The following is a 25,000-nucleotide window of genomic DNA, read 5'->3' on the forward strand; positions in this document are numbered from 1 at the left end:
TTTTGATATAACGATGACGTCATACCGTCTTCTAATTCATAATATTATCATAATCATGATAATAATATGCCATCATTCCGTGTCTCTTTGTGTGTCGTCATAAAATCAATCTTCAGTTCGTACATAATTTGTCATATATTGACGCGAAAATCACATATACACTCACTATACACACATACACACACACACACACGCACTGGCGCGCAGATATACCCACATATTATTTATACCGATACACATATTAACAATTGTCAACAAACAGTTTGTTTTCCTTGCTACTTTTCCTGTTGATATTGGACCTAAGGGCTTGACTTAAACCAGTAAATTTCAAATTTGTTTAATCTTTCGATAAATCAATTCATTCATTTATTATTTATTCATTCATTTACTATGAAGATATTCTTTTCTGACACCCCCCCCCCCCACTTTTCTCTCCACCTAGTAGTGATTGGGTTGCTGAGTCTATTCAGTCTGGCAGAGAGTAAATTATGATAGACTAGCGCCCTATCCAAAGGGTAGCAAGCAATTGCTATTGTCCGTTTAACGCTATAGAAACCAGGACAGAGCCCGGCCCCGGGTGCCTACTGTGAACGACTACTAATCCACCAATCCACCAACCCATCGACCCACCCACTTATCATTCCATCATTCGACAATTATTACATCCTCGCTTGGAGACGTGAAGCAAATGAATCGGGAGATCAACATATAATATGTGACCCTTCGCCTCAAAACGGTATTATGTCGGGTTGGCAAAAATGTTGAAAATTGAATTTATAGCCAGAAATATCAAACTTGTGTTGAGTGAGTATATTTTATTGAAGAGAATGGATACCATATTTTAGGTTGCTAATGCCAACAATTTATATTTTTGACCAGTTTAACATTTAATTCGTCTTTTAAGCATATCGTTCCGACATAATACCGTTTTGAGACGACGGGCCACATATGATATACGATACGCACACAAACACAAACACACACGCACACACACAAACATACACACAAACATACACACAAACATACACGCAAATCGAAGTGCACTTATTTGATAACCCATTAGTAAACTTAGTAACTAAACTATCGGAACAATGGCGGACGCCCTTATGACATACTTCTCCGACGAGTATAAAAGTGTTTCCAGAGGAGAAAAACATAAATCTGAGCATGTTTTGACTTTTATACATTCTGATCACATGACATGTGAAAAAGTTTCTAGCCAGCATGAAGAATAAAAAGTACCGATTTTCTTTGTTTAGAATCAAGCTGCTCGTTGCTGGGCGGACGTGACATCAGACAATTGAATCCTATTCCTCATGGGCTCAATGTTGTAATGGAAATCTCAAAAATGACGCAAAATATTGTCCACTACAACAAAGGTAAACTAGGTCAAAAAGTGTGTTCGGATGTCAGACCTTCATATTGTATGTACACGTCGACGTATATCCATTCAATACACTATCATCCTAACATGCACATAAATAAATAATCATAGAAAAGTATTAGATCAGCTTGGCTACATCGTCATTCCTTCAATCTGTACTCGGTGATGGGAATGTTATCACTGCCATTATCATCTTTATGTAATGTAATTTCTATTGATTAACGATATGCCCTTTCGTTGTACTTGGAATTATAATAATAATACTATTCTGTCTACAGTTCACTCAGAGTACATCTGGGTTTGTTTTTTATTTGGTTATTTTTTTTTTTTTTTTTTTTTTACATTTTTGGCCAGAAATCTTGAACTTCAAAAAGGACTTGGTAAAAAAAAATCTTGAACTGAGATTTCAAAGAAATTCCTGTTTATTAATATCGGCGTTAAGAGGTTTTGACAGTTCAGGGAGGGGGCGGGGGGTCATAATTATTATGAAGCAAATCAGATATTTTTCAAAACAACTGTCTTCGAAAAATCATCTCTATTTTCTGGCCAAAACAAAATAACCACTATAGTTCTTATATACGAAAGTGAAATGGCCGCTTTTCTGGAACACTCAAATTAAGAGGATGGCGATGGATTAATCTAATTTGCCTGATGATGGCAGGAGAGATCTTTAAACATGTTTGTTTCGTTTTTAAGGGTTTTACGGCGCTTGCAACACATTTAGGTCACATCAGCGCCAGGGGGCAGCGTGGCTCAGCGCGATCAGTGAACAACTGGGTGACAATGACAGAAAAGTGTGCCTTCGGCGTTTCGTCCCAAGATTGTATCTTATCAGGTTACATGTAAGAATTTAAAGTCCCATTCTGTGGATATAGACATCTGAAAATACCAGACATGTCCATTCTGTGGATATAGCCATTTGAAAATACCAGACATGTCCATTTTGTGGATATAGCCATTTGAAAATACCAGACATGTCCATTCTGTGGATATAGCCATCTGAAAATACCAGACATGTCCATTCTGTGGATATAGCCATTTGAAAATACCAGACATGTCCATTCTGTGGATATAGCCATCTGAAAATACCAGACATGTCCATTCTGTGGATATAGCCATCTGAAAATACCAGACATGTTCATTCTGTGGATATAGCCATCTGAAAATACCAGACATGTCCATTCTGTGGATATAGCCATCTGAAAATACCAGACATGTCCATTCTGTGGATATAGCCATCTGAAAATACCAGACATGTCCATTCTGTGGATATAGCCATCTGAAAATACCAGACATGTTCATTCTGTGGATATAGCCATCTGAAAATACCAGACATGTCCATTCTGTGGATATAGCCATCTGAAAATACCAGACATGTCCATTCTGTGGATATAGCCATCTGAAAATACCAGACAGCGTCAGACAACGCAGAGAATACAAGAAAATATCATTCCCCCCCAAAAGGTCAGTCTGCCTCAACTGGAGATCGAACCGTTACCCCACCCCCACCCCTCTCCCCGATTCCCGGTCACTCATGTTCCACTAAACCACAGAGATTACCATATAACTTTGACAATTTTATGTTTTTATTATACTAATTCACAAGAGTACGCATTTCCGCGAGGTCTGAAAAACTCAACTTCTAGAGCTCACTTTCCGACGTTCCATCATTGCAATTGATGAATAGTTGTTTTTTTTTGGCCTCTATGTATAGATAGTTCGAAGTTAACGCCACTCAGGTCTTTGTTATTGGTTTTTTTTTTTGCCATCCGCTTTTATGAGTAATTCTCACGAAACTGTATTAACCAGATTATAAACGTTCATGGTTACACACAGTTTTGTGTGTTGGTCCGTTATACTTCCGGATGGCAATGTTGAGCTTCTTAGCCAAGCGCATACTATCTTTTACTTTAATACAAATTTTAACACGCAGTATATGGTATAGGAAATTATATTCAAATGGCTGTCCATTATTCTTTTAAAAACACATAACCTTTCAGGAATGAGCATCATAATATTAGCTTCAAATATCAAGGTGGAGGTTGAGGTTAAAAGTCAATTCATTTCTCTCAGGTTGATAAAAGAAAATAAATAAAAAGAAACGTAAAGAAAAACGAATAAACCGCCGAGGTTTCTGAAATGCATATTATTCCCATTATCTCTCTAAAATAGCGATATTAGGGGGTGATATTCTTCAATGAAAAATAATTCATAGTTTCTTTATGAACGAAGGTCAGTTCACAAGCAGGCCACAAAGCATATCTTTAGATATATTATTTTTTAAAGAAAAATAATTCTATGGCAAGTACCTCAATGTATTTCACTGCGAATGCTTTTAAGACCATAATTTTAACGTACCTTGACAAAACGCCTTTTTCATTTTGGCCAGATAACTTGTAACTTCAATAAATATAGATCGACAATAATGGCTCTCAACTTTTCTAAAAGTAGCAAATCTGATATTTTATTTTTAAAGTGTCATTGTTGTGACCTTTTGACAAGGGTCATTACAATCAACTGAATTTGAAATATTATAAGGTTTCTAGCAAAAATACAAATAAACGTGGTTCGTTACTAAAGAGCTGAATTCGTCTCGCTAGTTCCTTTCAAGGGGAACCTGTTTAGCCCAATCTTTTATGTGTATGTTCGCGATGGTAAGGGGATAATTTAACATGGTTTGGAATAGTAATAAAGGGAGGGAATTATTCATGATTACAGTTGGCGCTTCCGCCAGGATGGAAAGGCACGTTATGGTCAACGTAAGGGTTAAAGTAATTGAAATAGTGTTCGCAACTGACACTAGTAAAAAACAACAAAAAGCAAGGAACATAAAAAATGGAAAAAGAAAAAAAAAAGCACACAACAAAAACAAAAATATACATAAATAAACATAAAGATAAAGAAAACGACCAAATTACCCCCCCCCCCCCCCCCCCACCAAAAAAAAAAAAAAAAGAAAAAAAAAAAAAGAAAAAAAAAAAAAAAAAGAAAAACCAAAAAAAAAAAACAAAAAAAAAAAAAAAAAACAACAACAACAAAAAAAACCCAACCCTGCTGCACATTGCAACACATTTATAGGTCATTTCAGCGCCAGCAAAAGGAAGAAATTAGGATGATCAAAAAATTCAAGATTTACAAATCAAAGCACATTATGAGAAAGACTAAGTATGAGCATTTATATAGAGCAATGGCCACGATATTATGACCACCACGTAAAATAAAATAGAAATTATTTACATTGAAAAAAAAAATCATCTCCTTAAACTAAACATTTGATTCTTTTCCTCTCAGCTAAGGACTCCGGCCAGGGCGAAGACAAAACCAAGCGATCTAATTCCAAGACAAAGACTGAAATCAACCAGGAAAACAGATATAGGTGGATAGAATATATAACCAGTGACTTTCTGCCCACTGTTGAGATTTGAACCGAAAGAGATGAAGGTGTGACGACACGACTTCTGCCTTATGATGTATAATGGTATTTTCAGATGGCTATATCCACAGAATGGACATGTCTGGTATTTTCAGATGGCTATATCCACAGAATGGACATGTCTGGTATTTTCAGATGGCTATAGCCACAGAATGGACATGTCTGGTATTTTCAGATGGCTATATCCACAGAATGGACATGTCTGGTATTTTCAGATGGCTATATCCACAGAATGGACATGTCTGGTATTTTCAGATGGCTATATCTACAGAATGGACATGTCTGGTATTTTCAGATGGCTATATCCACTAAAATAATGTGTCCAAAGAGATCTATAAGGGACCACAAACCTACAGCACTTCACGAGTAGTAAGAGACATAAAGACGTTTTTTACAATTATTTTTCCAAAAGAAAAACTTCGTGACCAATCAACGACACAATTTACACCTGAGTAAGGTGAGAAAATGTAAGTATAGAGTTTTTCCCCGCAGTGTGATAATTTAAAAACGCATCGTTGAAGAGTTGTTGGAAACCACCAGCAGCACACTAACTGCTATGCATGCCGTGACAACACCGATTTCCATAACACTTACTAAAACTAGAGTGGAATAATTTATGGCTCATTTTACTGAGTACCGGGGACTTGTTTTATGACCCGTCTCTATTATACAGGTACTAATTCCAGCCACTCTTTCAGTAAAGATTTACAACGCCAGACTCGTCTGGGAGGTCGACTCTTCAGCATAGATCAGAGCTGCCTACTTGAATCTTTTAAAAAAATCGTAGTTTTCAATGGAAATAATGAAAAAAAAAATCACTATAAATGTACTCATCGTCTCAAAACGGTATTATGTCGGAACGAACCATATGCTTAAAACACGAAGTAAATGTTAAACTGGTCAAAAATATAAATTGTTGGCATTAACAACCTAAAATATGGTATCCATTCTCTTCAATAAAATATACTAACTCAACGCAAGTCTGATATTTCTGGCTATAAATTCAATTTTCAACATTTTAACCAACCCGACATAATACCGTTTTGAGGCGAAGGGTCACAAATAGCTTTACAAATCAATAATTTGCGATCACAATGATCCCATAACTGCTTCAAAATCCTGGATGTAGGATCTGAGGAACTAAAGTTTCCTTTTCAACAAGATTTATCCAGTCAAAGAGGCGAATGCAGTTCTGTAATTGGAGCGAACACAAAACACACCTTCACTTTCTCTATCCTTTTATTTGCATTATACTATTTTCAAAATCTTAGTTTCCTATGTCAGCTATTTTTAAAGGAGGGGGTGGGGTTGGGGGGGGGGGGGTTGGGCTGCAACTCAATAGGGGGGATTCTCCAACTGGATTGGAAATTAACACTACTGACAAGGAATCAGTTTCGACCCAGAGAAGAGTTCAGGTTTCCTCTGACCGCTTTGATTATGTAGCTAGGTCTAGTAGATCCGGTAGAAAGTACTTGACGATAGATTTGCGTGATATCTGAAGTGTAGGTAGCAAAAGATGCCGTCGATATTTATTATAATGCTTCGGAGACCTGGATTAACTTCAGCTTCAAGAGCCACCTGTCTCTGAATGTCTTTTCTGTAACCTTAGCCGAGCATCAAATATATTAGAACTCCCATTAGACTTGTAACAGATTTAGAATTCAATATCTCTTTAACAACAAGACAGTAACCATCTCGTTGATCCGAATGTCTGTCTGTCTGCCTGTCTGTCTGTCTTTCTGTTGACAGCCATGTTACCCATCGAGTCATCACGTGGTTACAGCAGCACAGCAGCAAGCACATCAATCGCATACGTCACATGGCATTAATCTTTGACGTCAACAGACAACGCCAGCCATGTTAAACACTACGAAATCTAAGCAAGGGATGACAGCACTGGGCCGTAAAATGACGAAACACGTTTGGTTTTGGTTGTTTTTTGTTTTTTTCATTTTGGCCAGATATATGTGACCCTTCGCCTCAAAACGGTATTATGTCGGGGTGGTTAAAATGTTGAAAATTGAATTTATAGCCAGAAATATCAGACTTGTGTTGAGTTAGTATATTTTATTGAAGAGAATGGATACCATCTTTTATGTTGCTAATGCCAACAATTTATATTTTTGATCAGTTTTAACATTTAATTCGTCTTTTAAGCATATGGTTCGTTTTCCGACATAATACCGTTTTGAGACGATGGGTGACATATTTTACATTCTAAGTCGGAAAAAAAGTCCTACCGCGTAACAGGCGTCATGTCTCGTCCTACATGTAAAAGTGTTGGCTGTTGGCTCGGAGGAACTCCTTGTAAAGCGCTTTGAGCACGTTTAGTCGATGTTGCACTATATTATAAATAATCGAGTTTTTCCCCTATTTTTCGATAGATAAAATTGTAAAGCAGTCTAGATAGGATTTATTTGGTTTTGACAAATCATCTTATCTTATTCTATCGATTTATGAAAGAATTGATATATTATATAAAGTAAAACTTTTCTGTCCAAATGGATATACTATGGGCTATGTGGTCTTGTGTATGATATTCGCTTTCGGATCGGAAGGTCCTGGGTTCGAGCCTCGCTCGGCGCATAGTTGGGTCCTTGGAAAATAAAGGCTCTGTACTGACATTATCTCACCACACTCAGATGTAAGATGAGTACCTGGCCGTCAACAGCGTTGTCCTGTCGAAAAAAATTGCAATATCGCCTATCCGGCGTCATGTCTCGTTCTACATGTTACGTGTTGCTGTTGGTCAGGGGCCCTTTGTAAAGCGCTTTGAGTACATTTAGTGGATATAATATATTTAGCGCGATATAAAAAAGCTCAATATACGATGTTTTGTCGTTGAACGTGACAACTGCCTGTCTGTCCTGGTCTGTCTTAGCTCAATACGGACGATCTATAATGTTTTCTTTTTCACCCCGGCAGCTCCGAGTCATTGACCACAGTGCAAACAGTGACTTCAAAAACGACACGACTTTCAACTACTTTCCTTTCTTTTATCCTTCAGAATCAAATGCCAGCTGATCTCACCGTTGCTGTAGCTTTTTAAACCGACAGTAAATTGCTTGCTACTCATTAGACAAAAAGTGGATTCAGTGCAAAGTGATCTACTATGGGATCTATCGGATCTAACCATGGCAGACTAGTACTATAGTTAAGTCATGGATCTAACAGATCTAACAGACCCACTCAAGGCTCGGCTGGGAAGTATTTAAAAAAAATACAATTGACATAACCCGGGATCGATACTTGCCCATTTACTTATATTTAGAGTGCTCTTTCTAAAGATTGAGCTCTTGGCAAACAAATTTGACAATTTCTTTTAAATAATACTTTAAAAACAAACAAAAAAGAAAGTACAACTAAATATCGGCGTAAACACAAAAACAGAGGGTTCCAGAGCTACACATTTGATCCAATTCTACATATTATTATCGCCCCATAAAGAGTATAATTACAAGAATAATTATTATCACAGACTCTCCTGATAATTGTTGTTACCGTTTGTATGGCCGACATAATTTTGTGAAATCGGTACCAGTGTTGTTCTATGATAGATCCAGACAAAGTATGCTAGTTTACAGCCTACGACCAAAACAAAAATGTCTTTCTTGAACATATTAAAATAATCTTTTTCTCATGAAAATTTTAACTTCAAATAATATAGATTAATCAATATGATCTAACTTGTTAAAAATTCCCAATTCTTAGACTTATGGTAAGTCTCGGGATCAATCATTTTTAGCAAGTCTGGAACCAACTTAGTTCATGGACACTCGCATTTGTCCTGGGTTCGAGCCTCGCTCGGCGCATAGTTGAGTCCTTGGAAACGGTTCTTTATTCACATTCTCTCACCGTAACTCAGATGGAAAATGAGTACCTGACCGTTAACAGCGTTGTCTCTGTCCGAAAAAAAAAAAATTTATATCGCCTGACAGGCGTCATGTCTCGACCTACATGTTTAATGTTGCTGTTGACCAGGGACCCCTTGTAAAGCGATTTGAGCACATTTAGTGGATATTGCGCTATATAAAAAGCTCATTAAAAAAAATATTTGAAATGAAAATCTCTGACTAAAAACGGATAAAAGAAAAAAGGTAATTTGTCATTGTAAGGCTAACTAAAAAAAGGGCGAAGGGCCACAGAAACAGCCGACCTTGGAACAGATTCAATATTGCTCTAGAGAACTGGGTCACCTCAGAGTTGGTAGGTAGGGAATTGTTGGGAAAAAAAGGGGGGGGGGGGGGGGGGGGGTGGTATGGGTCAATGGATGTACTTGCCAAAAAACCAAGTTGTCTGATGGGGCAGTGGAACCACAACCTCCTCCTCCTCCTCCTCCTCCTCCGCCTCATCATCATCATCATCATCATCATCATCATCATCATCATCATCATCATTATCATTATCATCATCATCATCATAATTGTTATTGTTTTTGTTTTATTATTCTTCTTCTTCTTCTTCTTCTACTTCTTCTTCTTCTTCTTCTTCTTCTTCTTCTTCTTCTTCTTCTTCTTCTTCTTCTTCTTCTTCTTCTTCTTCTTCTTATTATTATTATTATTATCACCACCGTCATCATCATCATCATTAACAAATAATCTCAATGGTTGTACAACTCACAGTTCACTTTCTTCGGTAGCCGCGGCCCCCCTGACGTTATTGTTTGGCCACACACAGTCAGTCTATGAGTTTATGAAAGACTACAGCTGAAGTAAATCGATAGCAGCACCCCTCAGATTACAATTTTTGTAGTCAAAACACCGTAAGAGCTGACCGTATGGTTAGTGTCCAAATCCAAATACCGACAGGTGTCAGACGGTCAGGGTGATAAAATGACGAGAGTAAAGGGGAAGTAATGAAACACCATTCTTGCGGTGAGTACTCGGTGATGAGGTCAAGAGAAAGAGGTCTAGCTCACTACCACCACCACCACCACCAATCCACCCCTCTTTTAAATGAGTTATCTGCCTTTGTCTTTGTCCAAACTAATAAATAAATGAAAGACGTGATCGATTGAGGAATCCGCTGGTTTTGAAACTCTTTAACGGTGGAATTCGATTTTAATCTAACTCTATCCCGACGTCTTGGGCTTCGCTGAAAACCCCAGTAGCATCGCTGTTACTGTAAGTCTGGGGGTTATGCTTATAATCAAAATTAAGAATGAGAGAAATTAATTATGATCAATAGAAAAATCAGTCTCGAAAGGGTTACAAGGGAAAGACAGGGGAAATGGTGGATAGAATGAATAATCGGGTAGTTGAAAGATCTTGGGTAAACATTGAAATGAAAATACGCTGTGTCATCTTTATGTATGAGGACGGGAAATGGAAGACGAAGAAGGAGAAATAGACGAGAATTATCTGAAATATCCTCTTATAGTCCTTCAGAGCAATTTGGCCCATGGAACAGGAGATTATCCCGGTTTCTGTAGCGTGAAACGAAAAATAGCTATTGCTTGCTATCCTTTGGATAGGACGTCAGTCTATCGCAACGTACTTTCCGCCAAATCTAACGGATTCAGCTACCCATTCAAACTGGGTTGACAGGGGGGTCAGAAAAAAAAATATCGACTGCACCCGGGATCGATCTTAGTCATTTTGCGTGTGAAGCGAGTGCTCTACCAACTGAGCAATCGGGACCCCCATTATCAGAAATAAGAGGCATAAGGAGACAGAAAGTGAACGAAAAATCATTCCTGTCGAAATTGGATTCTACAGAAAAGCAAAGTTTTACCAAATAAATCACATAAGTTTTGTTCAAATTGATTCTGGTTATTTTATGATAAAAGTACTATAAGATCAAAGCCAAGAAAGTCCTTAATAGCTTACAGATTGATTTTACTGTACAAATATTATTTAGGTCTATATAGTGGGAAATGAAGCTGTGCGTTTCCTGCACTTCCAGTGTAGTGTAGGCGCCGAATCCTTGCGAGCAGTCACACAAACACAACACATATGGATACTGTTTTCTATTTCTCGTGACCCAGTTTAAATTTTACTTATTTTATGTACCTTGAAATTCTGTGAGTCAGCATTTTTTACTTTATTATCATTTTTCTAGCCTTATCTTCCTCTCTATTCATTCTTTTAAAAACTGTGTATAAAATAAGTGTTCTCATGAGTTTCGCAGCTTCATTTTCATCATCCAAAAGAGATTGGATTGCTAGGTCTGCTTAATCTGGTGGAAAGTTCTTTGCGATCGACTTTAATCATATTCAAATAACAGCAAACAATTTTTACCCTCTATTAGCATTACAGAGAGACCTCGCGAAGTTCTAGGTTTGAAAGTTTTGCCAAGATGAGGGTCATTTAAATCGATCCATATTTGAAGGACGAGTATTACGGCCAATTTTTTTTTAAATAAGCGTTTTTCCAGAGTACGGCAGTTAACTGGTAAAATCAATCACACGCATAGGCGTATAAGTGGGTATCTAAATCTACCAAATATTCGTTTGGTGTCTCTTTAATAATAATGATGATGATGATAATAATAATAATAATAATAATAATAATAATAATAATAATAATAATAATAATAATAATAATAATAATAATAATAATAATAATAATAATAATAATAATAATAATAAATAATTCTTTATTCAATCAAGGGAATTTTTTTTTGCTCCCCATATCTTATTTCCTCATTTAAATATTTGATGCTGATCCTTACGTGGAATGTGTTATGAGTTAAACACGCGCTAACCTAACAACACACCGCTGACGCAGTTCCAAAGTATCATTAGCTCTGAGCATGGAACTCTCAAGGCACGTAATTATGAATAAAGTATGGTGAATTAATATCAACGAGAGAGTCTGAAAGCGAGAAGAATGAAGAAAATAGCTAGTGGAGTAACCGAGCTGCCAACTCCTTTATGTCCACGAGAAAAAAGCGTAACAATATTGCTTGTCGAAATGAAAATGGATGCAATTTGATGAAAAAATGGGCAATACGCTTCAACAGTCGTGACGTTACTTCCTCCGTAATGACGCAGGGTAACTTAGTAACTGGCTATAAACTATCGGAACAATGGCGGACGCCCTTATGAAATACTTCTCCGACGAGCATAAAAGTGTATCCGAGAGGAGAAAAACATTATAAATCTGATGATGTTTTTAATCTTATACATTCTGATCACATGACATGTGTAAAAGTTCTAGCCAGCATGAAGAATAAAAGTACCGATTTTCTTTGTTTAGAACCAAACTGCTCGTTGCTGGGCGACGTGACATTAGACTATGGAATCCTATTCGAACATCTGATTGTTTCGAGTTATTTCCCTTTCTTAATAAGTTCAATAGGTCCTGATGGCTCAGTATTCAGTGGTAGAACATTCGCCTCGCCAAGCAAAGGGACCAGTATCGAACCCCCGTGAAGTCGAGATTTTATTCTGATCTCCCCAATAGGGTAACTGGACCTGTTCGATTGGCTGGCTGAAAGTACTTTGCAATAGGCTAGTGACCTATCCAAATGGTAGCAAACAATAGCTACTGTCCGTTTAAAGCTACAGAGAACGAGATTAACTCTTGACTCTATCGTCGATTTGCTCCAAAGACCTTCTTTTAAATAATCAACAATACGACCTTTTGTAGTGACTTGTGACAAAGCGTAGCCTTCGTAAATAATTCGTCAATAATTAAAAAAACAAAACAAAACAAAACAAAAAAAACAAACCAAAACAAACAAAAAAAGTGAAAACAACTCCCCTCCCCCCAAACAACAAAACCAAAACAATACTAAAAACAAATTAGCTAAAAACAAAACAAAAAGTGATTCCATTGGTTGAACTAGTGAATACAACTCACGATTTATTTTGTTTTGTGGCCAAAGTCTTGTCTTTTGTCGTCATTTTTGGTCAGTGTCCGGCTCGAGATAGAATGAAGTTGACGTCACTTTGGTCTTTTTTTTTTTTTTTTTTGCCATCCACGTTTATGAGAAATACTCACTAAACGGTATTATCCAGAAGATAAAAAGTTCATGGTTACACGGAGTTTTGTGTGTTGGTCCGTTATACTTCCGGATGGCAATGTTATGAACTTCTTAGCCAAGCGCATACTATCTATAAGTTTGCGATGGCTCCGGAGTGATTCAGTTCATCAGATTGTATTTTTATCATGCCATATTAATATTGCGGCTATGTGGTCTAGCGGTATGACACTCGCTTTCGGATCGGAAGGTCCTGGGTTCGAGCCTCGCTCGGCGCATAGTTGAGTCCTTGGAAAAGGCTCTTTACTCACATTCTCTCACCGTACTCAGGTGTAAAATGAGTACCTGGCCGTTAACAGCGTTGTCTTTGTCCGAAAAATTGTAATATCGCCTAAAAGGCGTCATGTCTCGTCCTACATGTTAAATGTTGCTGTTGACCAGGGACCCCTTGTAAAGCGCATTGAGCACGTTAAGTGGATATTGCGCTATATAAATGCTCAATTTAATTTTTCAATTTAATTTAATATTCAATAGGAGTCAAAATGAAACACTCAGAGCATGATGAAAGCGTGGAAGAGTTCAACGAAAATGTGCATAAATATACACAATGGGTTGTTCCTTAGGACAGTTTCGCAACGTATCTAAAAAAAAATAATTAAAAACTAAAAAAACAAAAACATCAATATTTCTTTTTCGAAAAACTGTGGAAGGAAAAATATGTGTTATAAAACCCGAAGGCTTGGCAACACAAGAATATCTGGAAACACTTCTCAAAGTGTCAAGAATATGTGGACTACAAAGGTATCAACTTTGCCCATATGTTTTTCATTGAATAGAGTAAATAAAGATGGCGTCACTCGGCACCATTTAAAAAAATATTGTTTTTAGATCTTCAGAGGTGAAATATTCGAATTAAAGATCCTCCTTTGCAGACCGTAGTCTGATTGTAGCCATCGTAAAATTTAGCCTGGCACCGTAGCCATCGTTAACTTATAGCCTGACACTGACCAAAAAAATGACGTCAAAATGCCAGTCTTTGTCCACAAAAGAAAAAAATTCGTGAGTTGTATTCAATAGTTCAACCAATGGGACCACTTGTTTCCATGAGCTCTACTAACGACAACTCACTAGGCGGTACAAAAAAAAACAAATAATGACGTCAAAATTCCGACTGTCTCCCTCACAGCCAAGAAATGCAACCAAGACAAATACAGAAAGCAATTGGATTCAGTAGTCTGATGTCACGCGCCCGGCAACGGCGGCCATCTTGGTTCTAAACAAAGAAAATCTTTACTTTTTATTCTTCATGCTGGCGAGAACTTTTCATTCCCTTTTCATATGCCTTGTGATCAGAATGTGTAAAAGTCAAAACATGATCAAATTGATGGGGTTTTTTTCCTCTGGATACGCTTTTAAGCTCGCCGGAGAAATATTTCATACGGCGTCCGCCATTGTTCCGATAGTTTAGAGCCAGTGTTACTAAGTTACCATACGTCATTAGGAAGGAAGTGACGGTACGACTAATGAATCCTATTGGAAAACAGATACAAGCGGATAGAAGACACAGCAAGTACCTCCCTGTACCTCCCTGTCCACGATGGGAGGTCGGGAACCCCACCCAAAGTCGTAAGATTGGCAGCTCCAAGGTACAGTAATGATGGTAGACAGAAGGGTAGTGGGAAGAGTCGTGAACGTTTCACAGCATACAGAAAGCCAGAACGAAAAGTCTCGGCGCAGCATGAGGGCAGCTAGATTCAAGATTCACTTTTCCTTCATTCATGTCAAGATGAACGATGAGAAAAGTTGGAGCGTTATAGATCTGTGTGTGAGTAGTGTATTTATGTGTATGTGAGTGTGTGTGTGTGTGTGTGTGTGTGTGTGTGTGTAAAATAGATGAGCACACATCTGGTTTACGTTACCTCACCCATCACCACCACCACCACCACCACTTACCATGAACGTGTGTATATATGTCTACGTTGCGTGTGTTTTTCTTTCATCTATTTTTACACACACATACTCTCTCTCTCTCTCTGGCTCTCTCTTTCTCTCTCTCTCTCTCTCTCTCTCTCTCTCTCTCTGGCTCTCTCTCTCTCTGGCTCTCTCTTTCTCTCTCTCTTCCCCCCCCCCCCATCTCTCTGTGTGTCAGTCTCTCTCTCTCTCTATCTATCTCTCTCTCTCTCTCTATATATATATATATCTCTCTCTCCCTCCTATCTCTCTTTTGCTCTCCTTTTTCTCTCCCCCCCCCCCCCCCTCTTTTTTACTCACACACACACACACACACACACACACACACTCAAACACACCTACACATATACAGATACACGCACACACATCCACTACAAGACTTTTGCTTACCCAGACTCCAGACTTTCGACCCAGTTTGACATCAGTCAGATATTTTATCATGTAACTGGCCACGATTGATTAATTAGTATAACGCTTAAATTATGTACAAACAGCTCATGCTGGCAAACCCGATACTATCTTCTTCTTTCACTATATCCACGTCTGGTTCGATTTTTCTCTCAACCTAAATTGTCTTACAGATTTTCAACACGACAGCACAAAGAAGGATGTAAATAAACATAAAATAAATAAAATTCCCTTTATTCATCCCTTATAATGATCTATTCCAAGAAAAGACTGGGATAACTCAGGCGACGCCGTAATGCAGCGCCGCAAAGTGAGCAAGGGCGAGGTGACTTGCTCAAGGTCACACAGCCCTGCGGGTAGTCGAGCTATACCACACTAAGCCATACTGCCCCATCCTATAAATGTACGCTAAATGTAATATGTACTATAAATGTCACTAAATATGGACGTATATAACACGCATGTCCATGCTCAATGAGCTTCATATTGTTTCATTTTCTCCCAACTTAAATTGTCTTACAGATTTCAACAGGACAACACAAAGAAGGATGTAAATGAGGAATTATAGTACGAATACAGTCCTGGTCGGATGTTAGGAGTCCTTTTGTCCTCGCACTTCCAATATCCGTAACTGATTTCATACCCGTAGTAGTCCCATTACCAATTCACACTGAGTCGAGTGATGTAACAACTGTAAAAAGCTTTAGCATAGGACACGTTGTTAAGGCCAACGTCTTTGTCATCCTTGCTAAATATCCATAGATTGAACGTGTTTAACATCGCTTGACTAGACTAGATAAACTGAATAATAAGGGGAATTATTATTTTGAGAGAAATTAAATATGACCTCTCTAGGTTGCAAATTTAATTGGGGTTGATGAAATCAAGAGCGTTGAAAATCTTAATGAATTGAAGCAATGACAAAACATTTCTTTTATTTGTCTAAAAAACAAAACAAAAAAACTTGAACTTTTTATATAGCGCAATATCCATAAAACGTGCTTAACAAAGGGTCCGGGACCAGCAGCAACACGCAACTTAAAGAACGAAAAAGGACGCCTGTTAGGCGATAATATTTCAATTGATTGTTTCCGACAGAGACAACGCTGTGGAAGGACACAAGATACATAGTCGCGCGAAAAAAGGGACCCCCCCCCCTCCCCCGTCTTCTTTTAAAATAATAATGAAGTTATAATCTGAAATAGACACGGCCTAAAAATTGGTTGTCTGCTTTTTACAGAGATCGCTCATTTATTTATTTATTCATTTAATTATTTATTATTTAATTATTTATCCATTATTTTTTTAAATGTATTCATATAGATTTATCTATTTATTCATTTAATTATTTATTTATTAGAAAAATTTCTTCAAATAGACAAGATCTATAATAATATCAACTAATTGAACCTTTCTGGCTGCCTCCTCCCCCCCCCCCCCCAACTTCCCTCTTCCAATTTTTTAAAACTCCAGACAGAATAGTGTACCGTCAAATGCAATCTAGAATGTTGATCGAATTCGTTCATGTGGATGTTGAATCTCTAAACGTTTCGCAAGCAAACAAAGAACCACGAGTTTTTGTTGGTTGAACAATATTTGGACACAAAACATAGAGCTGTTGATCGTTCGTCACAGATTTCGTCTAAAAGATACCATTCATGTTATCTAATTTTGAGAAAGCTTTTTTAAGTCTTTATCATCAAAGCAAGACAATATATATATATATATATATATATATATATATATATATATATATATATATATATATATATATATATATATATATATTCGTCTTGCTTTGATGATAAATTATAGATAGATAGATAATAGATAGATAGATAGATAGACAGTCAGCTAGATAGACAGTCAGACAGACGGACAGACGGACAGACAGAAAGACAGACAGACAGACAGATAGATAGATAGAAAGACGGATAGATAGATAGATAGATAGATAGATAGATAGACAGACAGGTAGATAGATACCCGATTGAATCATGAAACGGTAAGATGATACAAAATGGTATAACTTTTGACGAGAATTGAACTCCCCTGTCAAGTGATTTACAAAGCTATAATTATAGAAAATAACTACTCTTCCAAAAGGTCATAGTAGTTGAATGGATGGGTGCGAATAGAAAGCAAGGGAGGGGGGGGGGGGGTAATTACTCTCTCATTCACTCATATCCATTAACATTTTTAGTTTTACGCTGGAATGCAATCATATTCTCTAACCCCCTCATGTCCAACATCCATCCGTTCATCCATCGATCCATACATCCATGCATCCATTTATCTATCTATCTATATATAAATCATCAATCCACCCATCTATCTATCTATCTATATATCATCAAGTCCCATACTTAGTCCCCCTCTCTCTCTCTCTCTCTCTCTCTCTCTCTCTCTCTCTCTCTCTCTCTCTCTCTCTCTCCCCTCTTCCTCCCCCTCTCCCTCCCCCCTCTCCCCCTCTTCATCCCCTTTCTCTCCCTCCCCCACCCCCAACCCCATTCAGTCTCTCCCATTCTCTTTTCTTAAAGGGATATGTGTATGTATGTGTGGGTGGGAGCGTGTTGTATGTGCGTGTGTGTGTATATGTGAGTGTGTGTATATGTGTGTTTATTTACAGTGAAATGAATTTATCATCATATTGTTTAAATAAGAATTGTCTTTGCTTTTCTTTGATCATTTTTTATGCACTGAATAGCCTGGGGTTTCAAAAGATTTTAATTGATCTGTTTAACCGAGATAACTGCCGTACTCTGAATAAAACACGTATCTAAAAAGTTGGACAGAAAACTTCGTACTTCAAATATCGATCGATTTAAATGACCCTCATCTTGGAAAAAGACTCTCAAACCTGGGACCTCTGGGACTTCGCGAAGTCCCAAGTTTGAGAGGTTTTTTTTCCGAGATGAGGGTCATTTATCGATTGATATTTGAAGGACGAAGTTCTCTGGCTAATTTTTGAATACATGTCTTTTTTTAGAATATGGCAGTTAACTGGTTATTGTCACCCTGTAATTTGTTATCCCTCGACTTCGAACAATACAGGAGTGGGGGGGGGGGGGGGGGGGGCAGGTAGGGAAGAGAGAAAGACTAAAAAGACTAGGGGTGCGGGGGTAAAATTAGAGATATATCGATGGGGCTCGGGAGAAATCGGGGATAACATATAATTAATGAGAGACATATTGGGTGAGAGAGAGACAGGGAGAGAGAGAGAGAGAGAGAGAGAGAGAGAGAGAGAGAAGGAGAGAGGGAGAGAGAGAGAGGGGGAGAGAAAGATATTATTGTACTTGATCATTATTAGATTAAATAGATAAAGAAACTAATATGTTTGTGTCAAAGTGCATTTGTGTTAATATTTGAAGTATGTGAGCATATTGATTCTAAATTTTGTATGTATGTGTGTATATGTATGTGTGTATATGTATGTGTTGGTATGTGTTTGTTTAGGATTTTATATATCCAAGTATATGTTTGATTGAGTGTCAATGCAAACATATAAACTTTTTTGCAGTCGAGATCTGAGTTGTAGATTTATTATTATTATCATTATTATTATTATCATTATTATTATTTTTATTATTATTATTATTATTATATTATCATTATCATTATCATTTATTATTATTATTATTATATTATTATATTATTATTATTATTATTATTATTATTATTATTATTATTATTTATTATTGTTGTTGTTATTAATCATTATTATTATTATTATTATTATTATTATTATTATTATTATTATTATTATTATTATTATTATTATTATTATTATTATATTAGTAGTAGTAGTAGTATTATTATTATTATCATCATTATTATTATTTTATAAGAGTGTTTTGAAGTTAACAATTTTAAGACTTCAGCTTTTAACGCTTGACATTTTATTTCTATGAGGCCCTTTAATCAATTTGTGCGGCTATGTGGTCTAGTGCTATGACACTCGTTTTCGGATCGGAAGGTCTTGGGTTCGCATAGTTAAGTCCTGAGAAAATACTCTTTACTCACATTCCCTCACCGTTCTCAGGTGTGAAATGAGTACCTGGCCGTTAACAGCGTTGTCTTTGTCCGAAAAAAAAGTAATATGGCCTAACAGGCGTAATATCTCGTTCTCATCAAGATTGTTTTTTATCAAAAAGTTGAGCACTATTATTTCATTTTTTCTTTTTTTAATAATTTAAGTATTTTTATAGTATATAGTTTATAGTATATATTATAGTATATTTATAATATAAATGATGGTTAAATACGTGTTTACAAATCGTGGTATCAAAAGCTCCACTTTGAGATATGTTGAAAGAAATAAAGTCAGGACGCACTTGACCTACTTAAGATACGAAATTAAATATATTATTATTAGACGTCTATCTCTAAAAAGTTGCCAGTTCCAAACCAAAACAAAATCATTAACCATTTATCGCTCATTCAAACTTTGTCATAAATAATAACGGCCTTTGCGACAAAAAAATAATTTCTCTTTTATTTCCTTGTCCCAGCGGATCAAAGACAAATTTAAATTCAATCTTGTATTTAGTGGTCTTTATTATTACCAAGCACTCGTTTGCTCCTGCGTTACAAGTCAATATTGATCTTGAGTTTGGTCGAAGAAGAGTTGGAGCCCGAAACGTTCCCTGTTACAAATTTTGATTATTTTTTCTGAACACTGTGATATTCCATTTTGTTCAATATTTTAGTATCATTTGTCTTACTGACCTGGGTAAAATTCCGAAACGTGGCCTATTTCAATATAATAAATATTATGAATCCATTTTAAAACTTTTCTTCCTTCTATTTGGTGCCAGAGTGTTTGTTATTTTCCAAACAGCTGGGACATTCCACCGAATGTTCAATGGTTCTGCACAATGATTATATTCACAATGCGAAAATAGCTGAGTCAGGTGTAATTTCCTTTATAAAACCAGGACAAATAAAAAAAGAAAGAATTCATCGGAAGTAATTTGTTTCGCTTTCTTAATTTTATTATTCATATCCAGGCGTGCTGAGCGAGGTCTCTCACGGTGTGTTATTGTTTGGTGTATGAGAAAAAGATAAGTGTTGACTCTCAAGAGGATAAGCTATTTGTACTTCAATATTTAACCCTTTAACAGTGGGGTTCGATTTATTCGGTATTATATCCTATATCGCAATGAATTCAATAAATCGATTAGCAGCATATTCAACAATTGAAGTCTTATTCTAACCATTAGGTCAATGGAAACGGTGTTTATTATGGTTTCTATAGTGTGGAATAGACAGTTAAAAATTGCCTAACACCCTTTTGATAGGACGCTAGCCTATTGCAGAGTCCTTTCCGTAAGATTTAACAGACCAACCAACCCATTCACTCCTACATTGCAGCTATGTGGTCTTGTGGTATGACACTCGCTTTTGGATCGGAAGGTCCTAGGTTCGAGCCTCGCTCGGCGCGTAGTTGAGCCCTTGGAAAAGGCTCTTTACTCATATTTCCTCACAATTCTCGGGTGTAAAATGAGCACCTGGCCGTTAACAGCGTTGTCCCTGTCGGAAAGAAAAAAAATTTAATATCGCCTAACAGGCGTCGTGTCTCGTTCAACCTGTTACATGTTGCTGTTGGTCAAGGACCCCTTTGTAAAGCGTTTTGAACACGTTTTTAGTGGATATTGCGCTATATAGAAATCTCTACATGCTGGTCGTCGCCGACGGCGCGAACATTATAATACGTACTCATTTGAGTTATTGACAAATCTCTATGACTTTTAGTTTGGCAGACGAGAAGGACTCTTTTGATCCACGGCATGAAAACGTTTTGAGGACCGATCCTAATTCCTGCTCTACCCCCCCCCCCCTCCCTCCCACCCGCCTCTTTTCATATTTATATGATAAGAAAGAAAGAATAACGAAGATAAGCCCCCCCCCCCCCCCCCTCCCTCCCCACCCAACTCTATTCTTACTTATATTATAAGAAAGAAAAAATATAGCGAAGAAAAACTATCTCATCGGCTTAAGGCTATATTTGAGGTACGTGATGACTGCAAATCTCTCTCTCTCTCTCTCTCTCTCTCTCTCTCTCTCTCTCTCTCTCTCTCTCTCTCTCTCTCTCTCTCTCTCTCTGCGACCATTAAAACACACATGGAAGTCGATAAAGATTATCGAAAAAAACTAGATTCTATGCACACAAGATTTCCCAAAAGAGCAGTAATCGATAGTGGAATTACACACAAAGAAAGATACTACTAACATGACCGGGAAGCAATTTTTTTCTCTACGTTTAAACAAATTAAAATAAATCATAATAACGGAAGTCACCGCAAGTCAAGTGATAATCGCTAATTTCAAAATTGAGCGTTTTCGGCACTTCACGTGACGATGGTAGAATAAGATTAACAGTTTGCTGTAATACAAATAGATAAAAATGAATATATAACAGTTTCAAAAAAAATAACACAATACCAAACACGGAACTTCTCGGGTTCAAAACCCTTCTTCATCCAGAAACAAAAAACAATGAATGGAAACATAAAATAAATAGCTACAATACTTTAAAACCAGTTCGACGGCAGATATAATATAAATTGTATAAATTTAAAAACAGCAACAAACAAACAACAAAGCTTAAGTTTTTCTATAGGGCAATATCCACTTAATGTGCTCAAAGCGCTTTACAAGGGGTTCATAACCAACAGCAACATTTAACATGTAGAGCGAGACATGACGCTGTTAGGCGATATTACCATATTATTTTTCCGACAGAGACAACGCTGTTGACGGCCAGGCACTCATTTTATACATGAGTGCGGTGAGAGAATATGAGTAAATAGCCTTTTATCCAAGGACTCAACTATGCGCTGAGCGAGGCTCGAACACAGGACCTTCCGTCCCGAAAGCGAGTGTCATACCACTAGACCAATATATAATATACATATCTACAACATCTTGGGTGCATAGCCATGAGACTCTTTATTCTCGTCCAATCCTTACACTGTCTACAGCCTTCAACACCCGCACACACACACACACACACACACACACACCCACACACACAAACACTCAAACAACCAGACCCATACAGCCACTGTATGATTTCCCAAGATCGTCAAAAAGACGTATTCACTGGCATCGATTCATTCATTCATTCGTTCAATATTCGTGACATTCATTATTTTTGCACACGTTCCCAGCTCAATTCACCTTGCCTCCCATTTAATGAATATTCATTACCTCCATTCTCCTCGTCATCACCATAATCATCTTCATCTTCATCTCACTTCTCCAAGTCGATACTATAATTCTTTGTCAATACTCCAACTATCCGGAAGTAGAATCTCAAGATGTCATTGATGGCGTAGGAATATTCTCAACACCAATAATATGAGATAATTGGTATAGAGAGGTGCTAGAGCAATAAAAACAGAGAAAGCTGGTTTATGAAAGCGCAGATCGCATCTGCGGTGTTCTCTATTTAGCACTGGCAGAGGGTGACATAACAGTGATGTCGCAAGTTCAAATAATCGGTTCGAATCGACGTCTGATAACCAGAGCGAGGCTCGAACCTAGGACCTTCCGATCCGAAAGCGAGTGTCATACCACAAGACCACATAGCCTAAATGTAGGAGTGAATGGGTTGGTTGGTCTGCTAAATCTTACGGAAAGGACTCTGCAATTCCTTATGGGCTCATTGTTGTAATGGAAATCTAAAAAAAAAAAATGACGCAAAATATTGTCCATTACAACAATGTTAAAATACGCCCATAAAGATAGACGTACATATATGTACACGAATGTTAAAATAGGCCCATGAGTGGGCTCGGATATCAGACCTGCATATATATGTACATGTCGGTTCGAATGCTTCTCGCCACAGTATAAACTATGTAAACGAATGATCGTTAACCGTTAATATAGATTTGTAAACGTGTTGAACGTCGACAAGCGATTGGTGGCTTTAATGGCTCAAAACTGATGTCAGTTTTTCGACTTCATGTCTCGACAAGGAACATGTTTTGGAAATTCTAATGATACGAGATATGGATACTTTTAACAGCAGTAAGGTGTCTAAGGAGGAGGAGGAAGAGGAGGAGGAGGAGGAGGAGGAGAAGAAGAAGAAGGGGGAGGAGGAGGTGGAAGAGGAGGAGATGGATGAGAAAAAGAAGAGAGGAAGGGAGGGGCCGAGGGGGATGAAGAGGAGGGTAATGAGGGTAGTGATTATGATGAAGCTAGTGACAATGACAATGATGATGATGATGATGATGATGATGATGATGATGAATGCTTGGTGACGACACGGAAAAGATAACAATGAAAATGTACAGACAAATAAAAAAGATGGAAGTTTGTAAAACTTTTGGAAATGGCAAAGTATTCGCCCCATTATTAAAAAAAAATACTAGCAATTAGTATAATATTTTGGTATAAAATAAAATGAGTACTACAGGCGCTACTCACTCTTGCAGGTGTGGTGGTAATCCGTGCAACAATCCCCCATAATGATACAGTTGCTATCACAGTAGCATTTCTTGGAATTGGAGTTCAAGTCCATGCGATCTCCAAACACAAAACACGTGTTGTTCTGCCCCTGACAACAAAGACTTGCTTCATAGCACGACCTCGGATTAGGCTTCAGGTCCCTCAGATTTCGAGCATCCACTTGAGATGCGGACAGGATTGAAGAGACAAGGACCAGGGAGGCGAAAGAGATGAGGAGGTTCATTTTCGATGATGCCGATAATTTTTGTAGATAATCCATGAAAGAATAACAATACAATTTTTTCCCCCTAAAATCCACGTACGTTTTTTCTTCTCCCTTGCAGTAGATCCACACTGAGTCTTTCTCACCAATTTAATCCACAAAGGCTAAAATCCGAAAGGAAAATTCGCTGCAGGTTGTTTGACAGCTGTAGGGAGGGATTCTGTGAAATAAAATATTTAAAAAATAAATTAGTTCTTTAGAGCAATCAGGTTAATCACATAGAACTGGAATTTGACATAGTCCGGATGGATGAAACGGATTGCAAAACTTTGGACTTGGCAGCAGCCTCTTATGGTTTTCACACTACTATGTTGTGACGATCGACCCAATCAGCAAAGTCCGGTCCGCATTCGTGCACCGTCGCAAATCCGCCGGGTAGCATCGTCACAACACACCGTTCGACTAGATGCTCTGCCGTCTCAGGTTCTTGCCCACAGAGGGTACATGTTGGACAGGTAGAAAGACCCCACCGATGAAGCGCACTGGCCGTGAGGCAGCTCCTGGACCGAAGCCGATTCGCAGTCACCCAGTGTCTCCTCTTACTGGACTTGGCGAAATGTGACTTTAACTTACTTTAAAGCATGCAACACCCATTTCCCCGCTGGACTCAGATGTGAGAGAGCACGCAGAGAAGGATATGTATTATAAGCATGTTCGTACAAGGGCGTCTTTCGGAGGATTTATAATGTATATGAGAAAGGGAAGAAAGTTGATCGATACCAGAAAGAGGCAGTTACGCTTTCTGGGACATGTGTGGAGAAAAGTTGGTAGGTAACATCTGGGATGATCGAAGGTAGGAGGGCTAGATGGATACAAAGAATACCAGTCTAAATAACCCAAGAATGGCCAAAAGTGATTTAAAAGGCAACGCAAATTTCATGCGCACCGCAGAGGATCGTGATTCGTGGAGACAACTGACGGGCAACGTGCTCAAGAGTACAAGCCACTATTGATGATGATATGTATGTAGATAGTGGGGATTTTGTTTTATACGTTGGGTGACGAATGTAGAATTTTAGGCGTATTGAGCAAGGTGAATCTTAGGAGATGCTCCTAATAAATGTTCACACATTTTTTTTTACTCCATTGTGTATTCTTGTTTTTTAAAAAACAGGGAATATACTTCAGCTGAAATGCT

General features: G+C 37.7%; 1 protein-coding gene across 2 annotated transcripts in view; it reads right to left on the reverse strand.

The window, feature by feature from the left end:
- LOC144967919 (somatomedin-B and thrombospondin type-1 domain-containing protein-like) overlaps positions 1-25,000 on the reverse strand; it is a 97,206-nt gene that overhangs the window by 70,304 nt on the left and 1,902 nt on the right. For both annotated transcript variants that reach the window (XM_078905691.1, XM_078905692.1), the window contains exon 2: positions 23,559-24,022. In XM_078905691.1, the coding sequence (XP_078761817.1) occupies positions 23,559-23,859 (301 nt within the window). In that variant the 5' untranslated portion in view covers positions 23,860-24,022. The remainder of the gene's footprint in view (positions 1-23,558; positions 24,023-25,000) is intronic.

The sequence above is a fragment of the Berghia stephanieae genome, chromosome 3 (assembly GCF_034508935.2).
Source record: "Berghia stephanieae isolate SIO BIC M18660-M18661 chromosome 3, UCSD_Bste_1.3, whole genome shotgun sequence".
Lineage (NCBI taxonomy): Eukaryota > Metazoa > Mollusca > Gastropoda > Nudibranchia > Aeolidiidae > Berghia > Berghia stephanieae.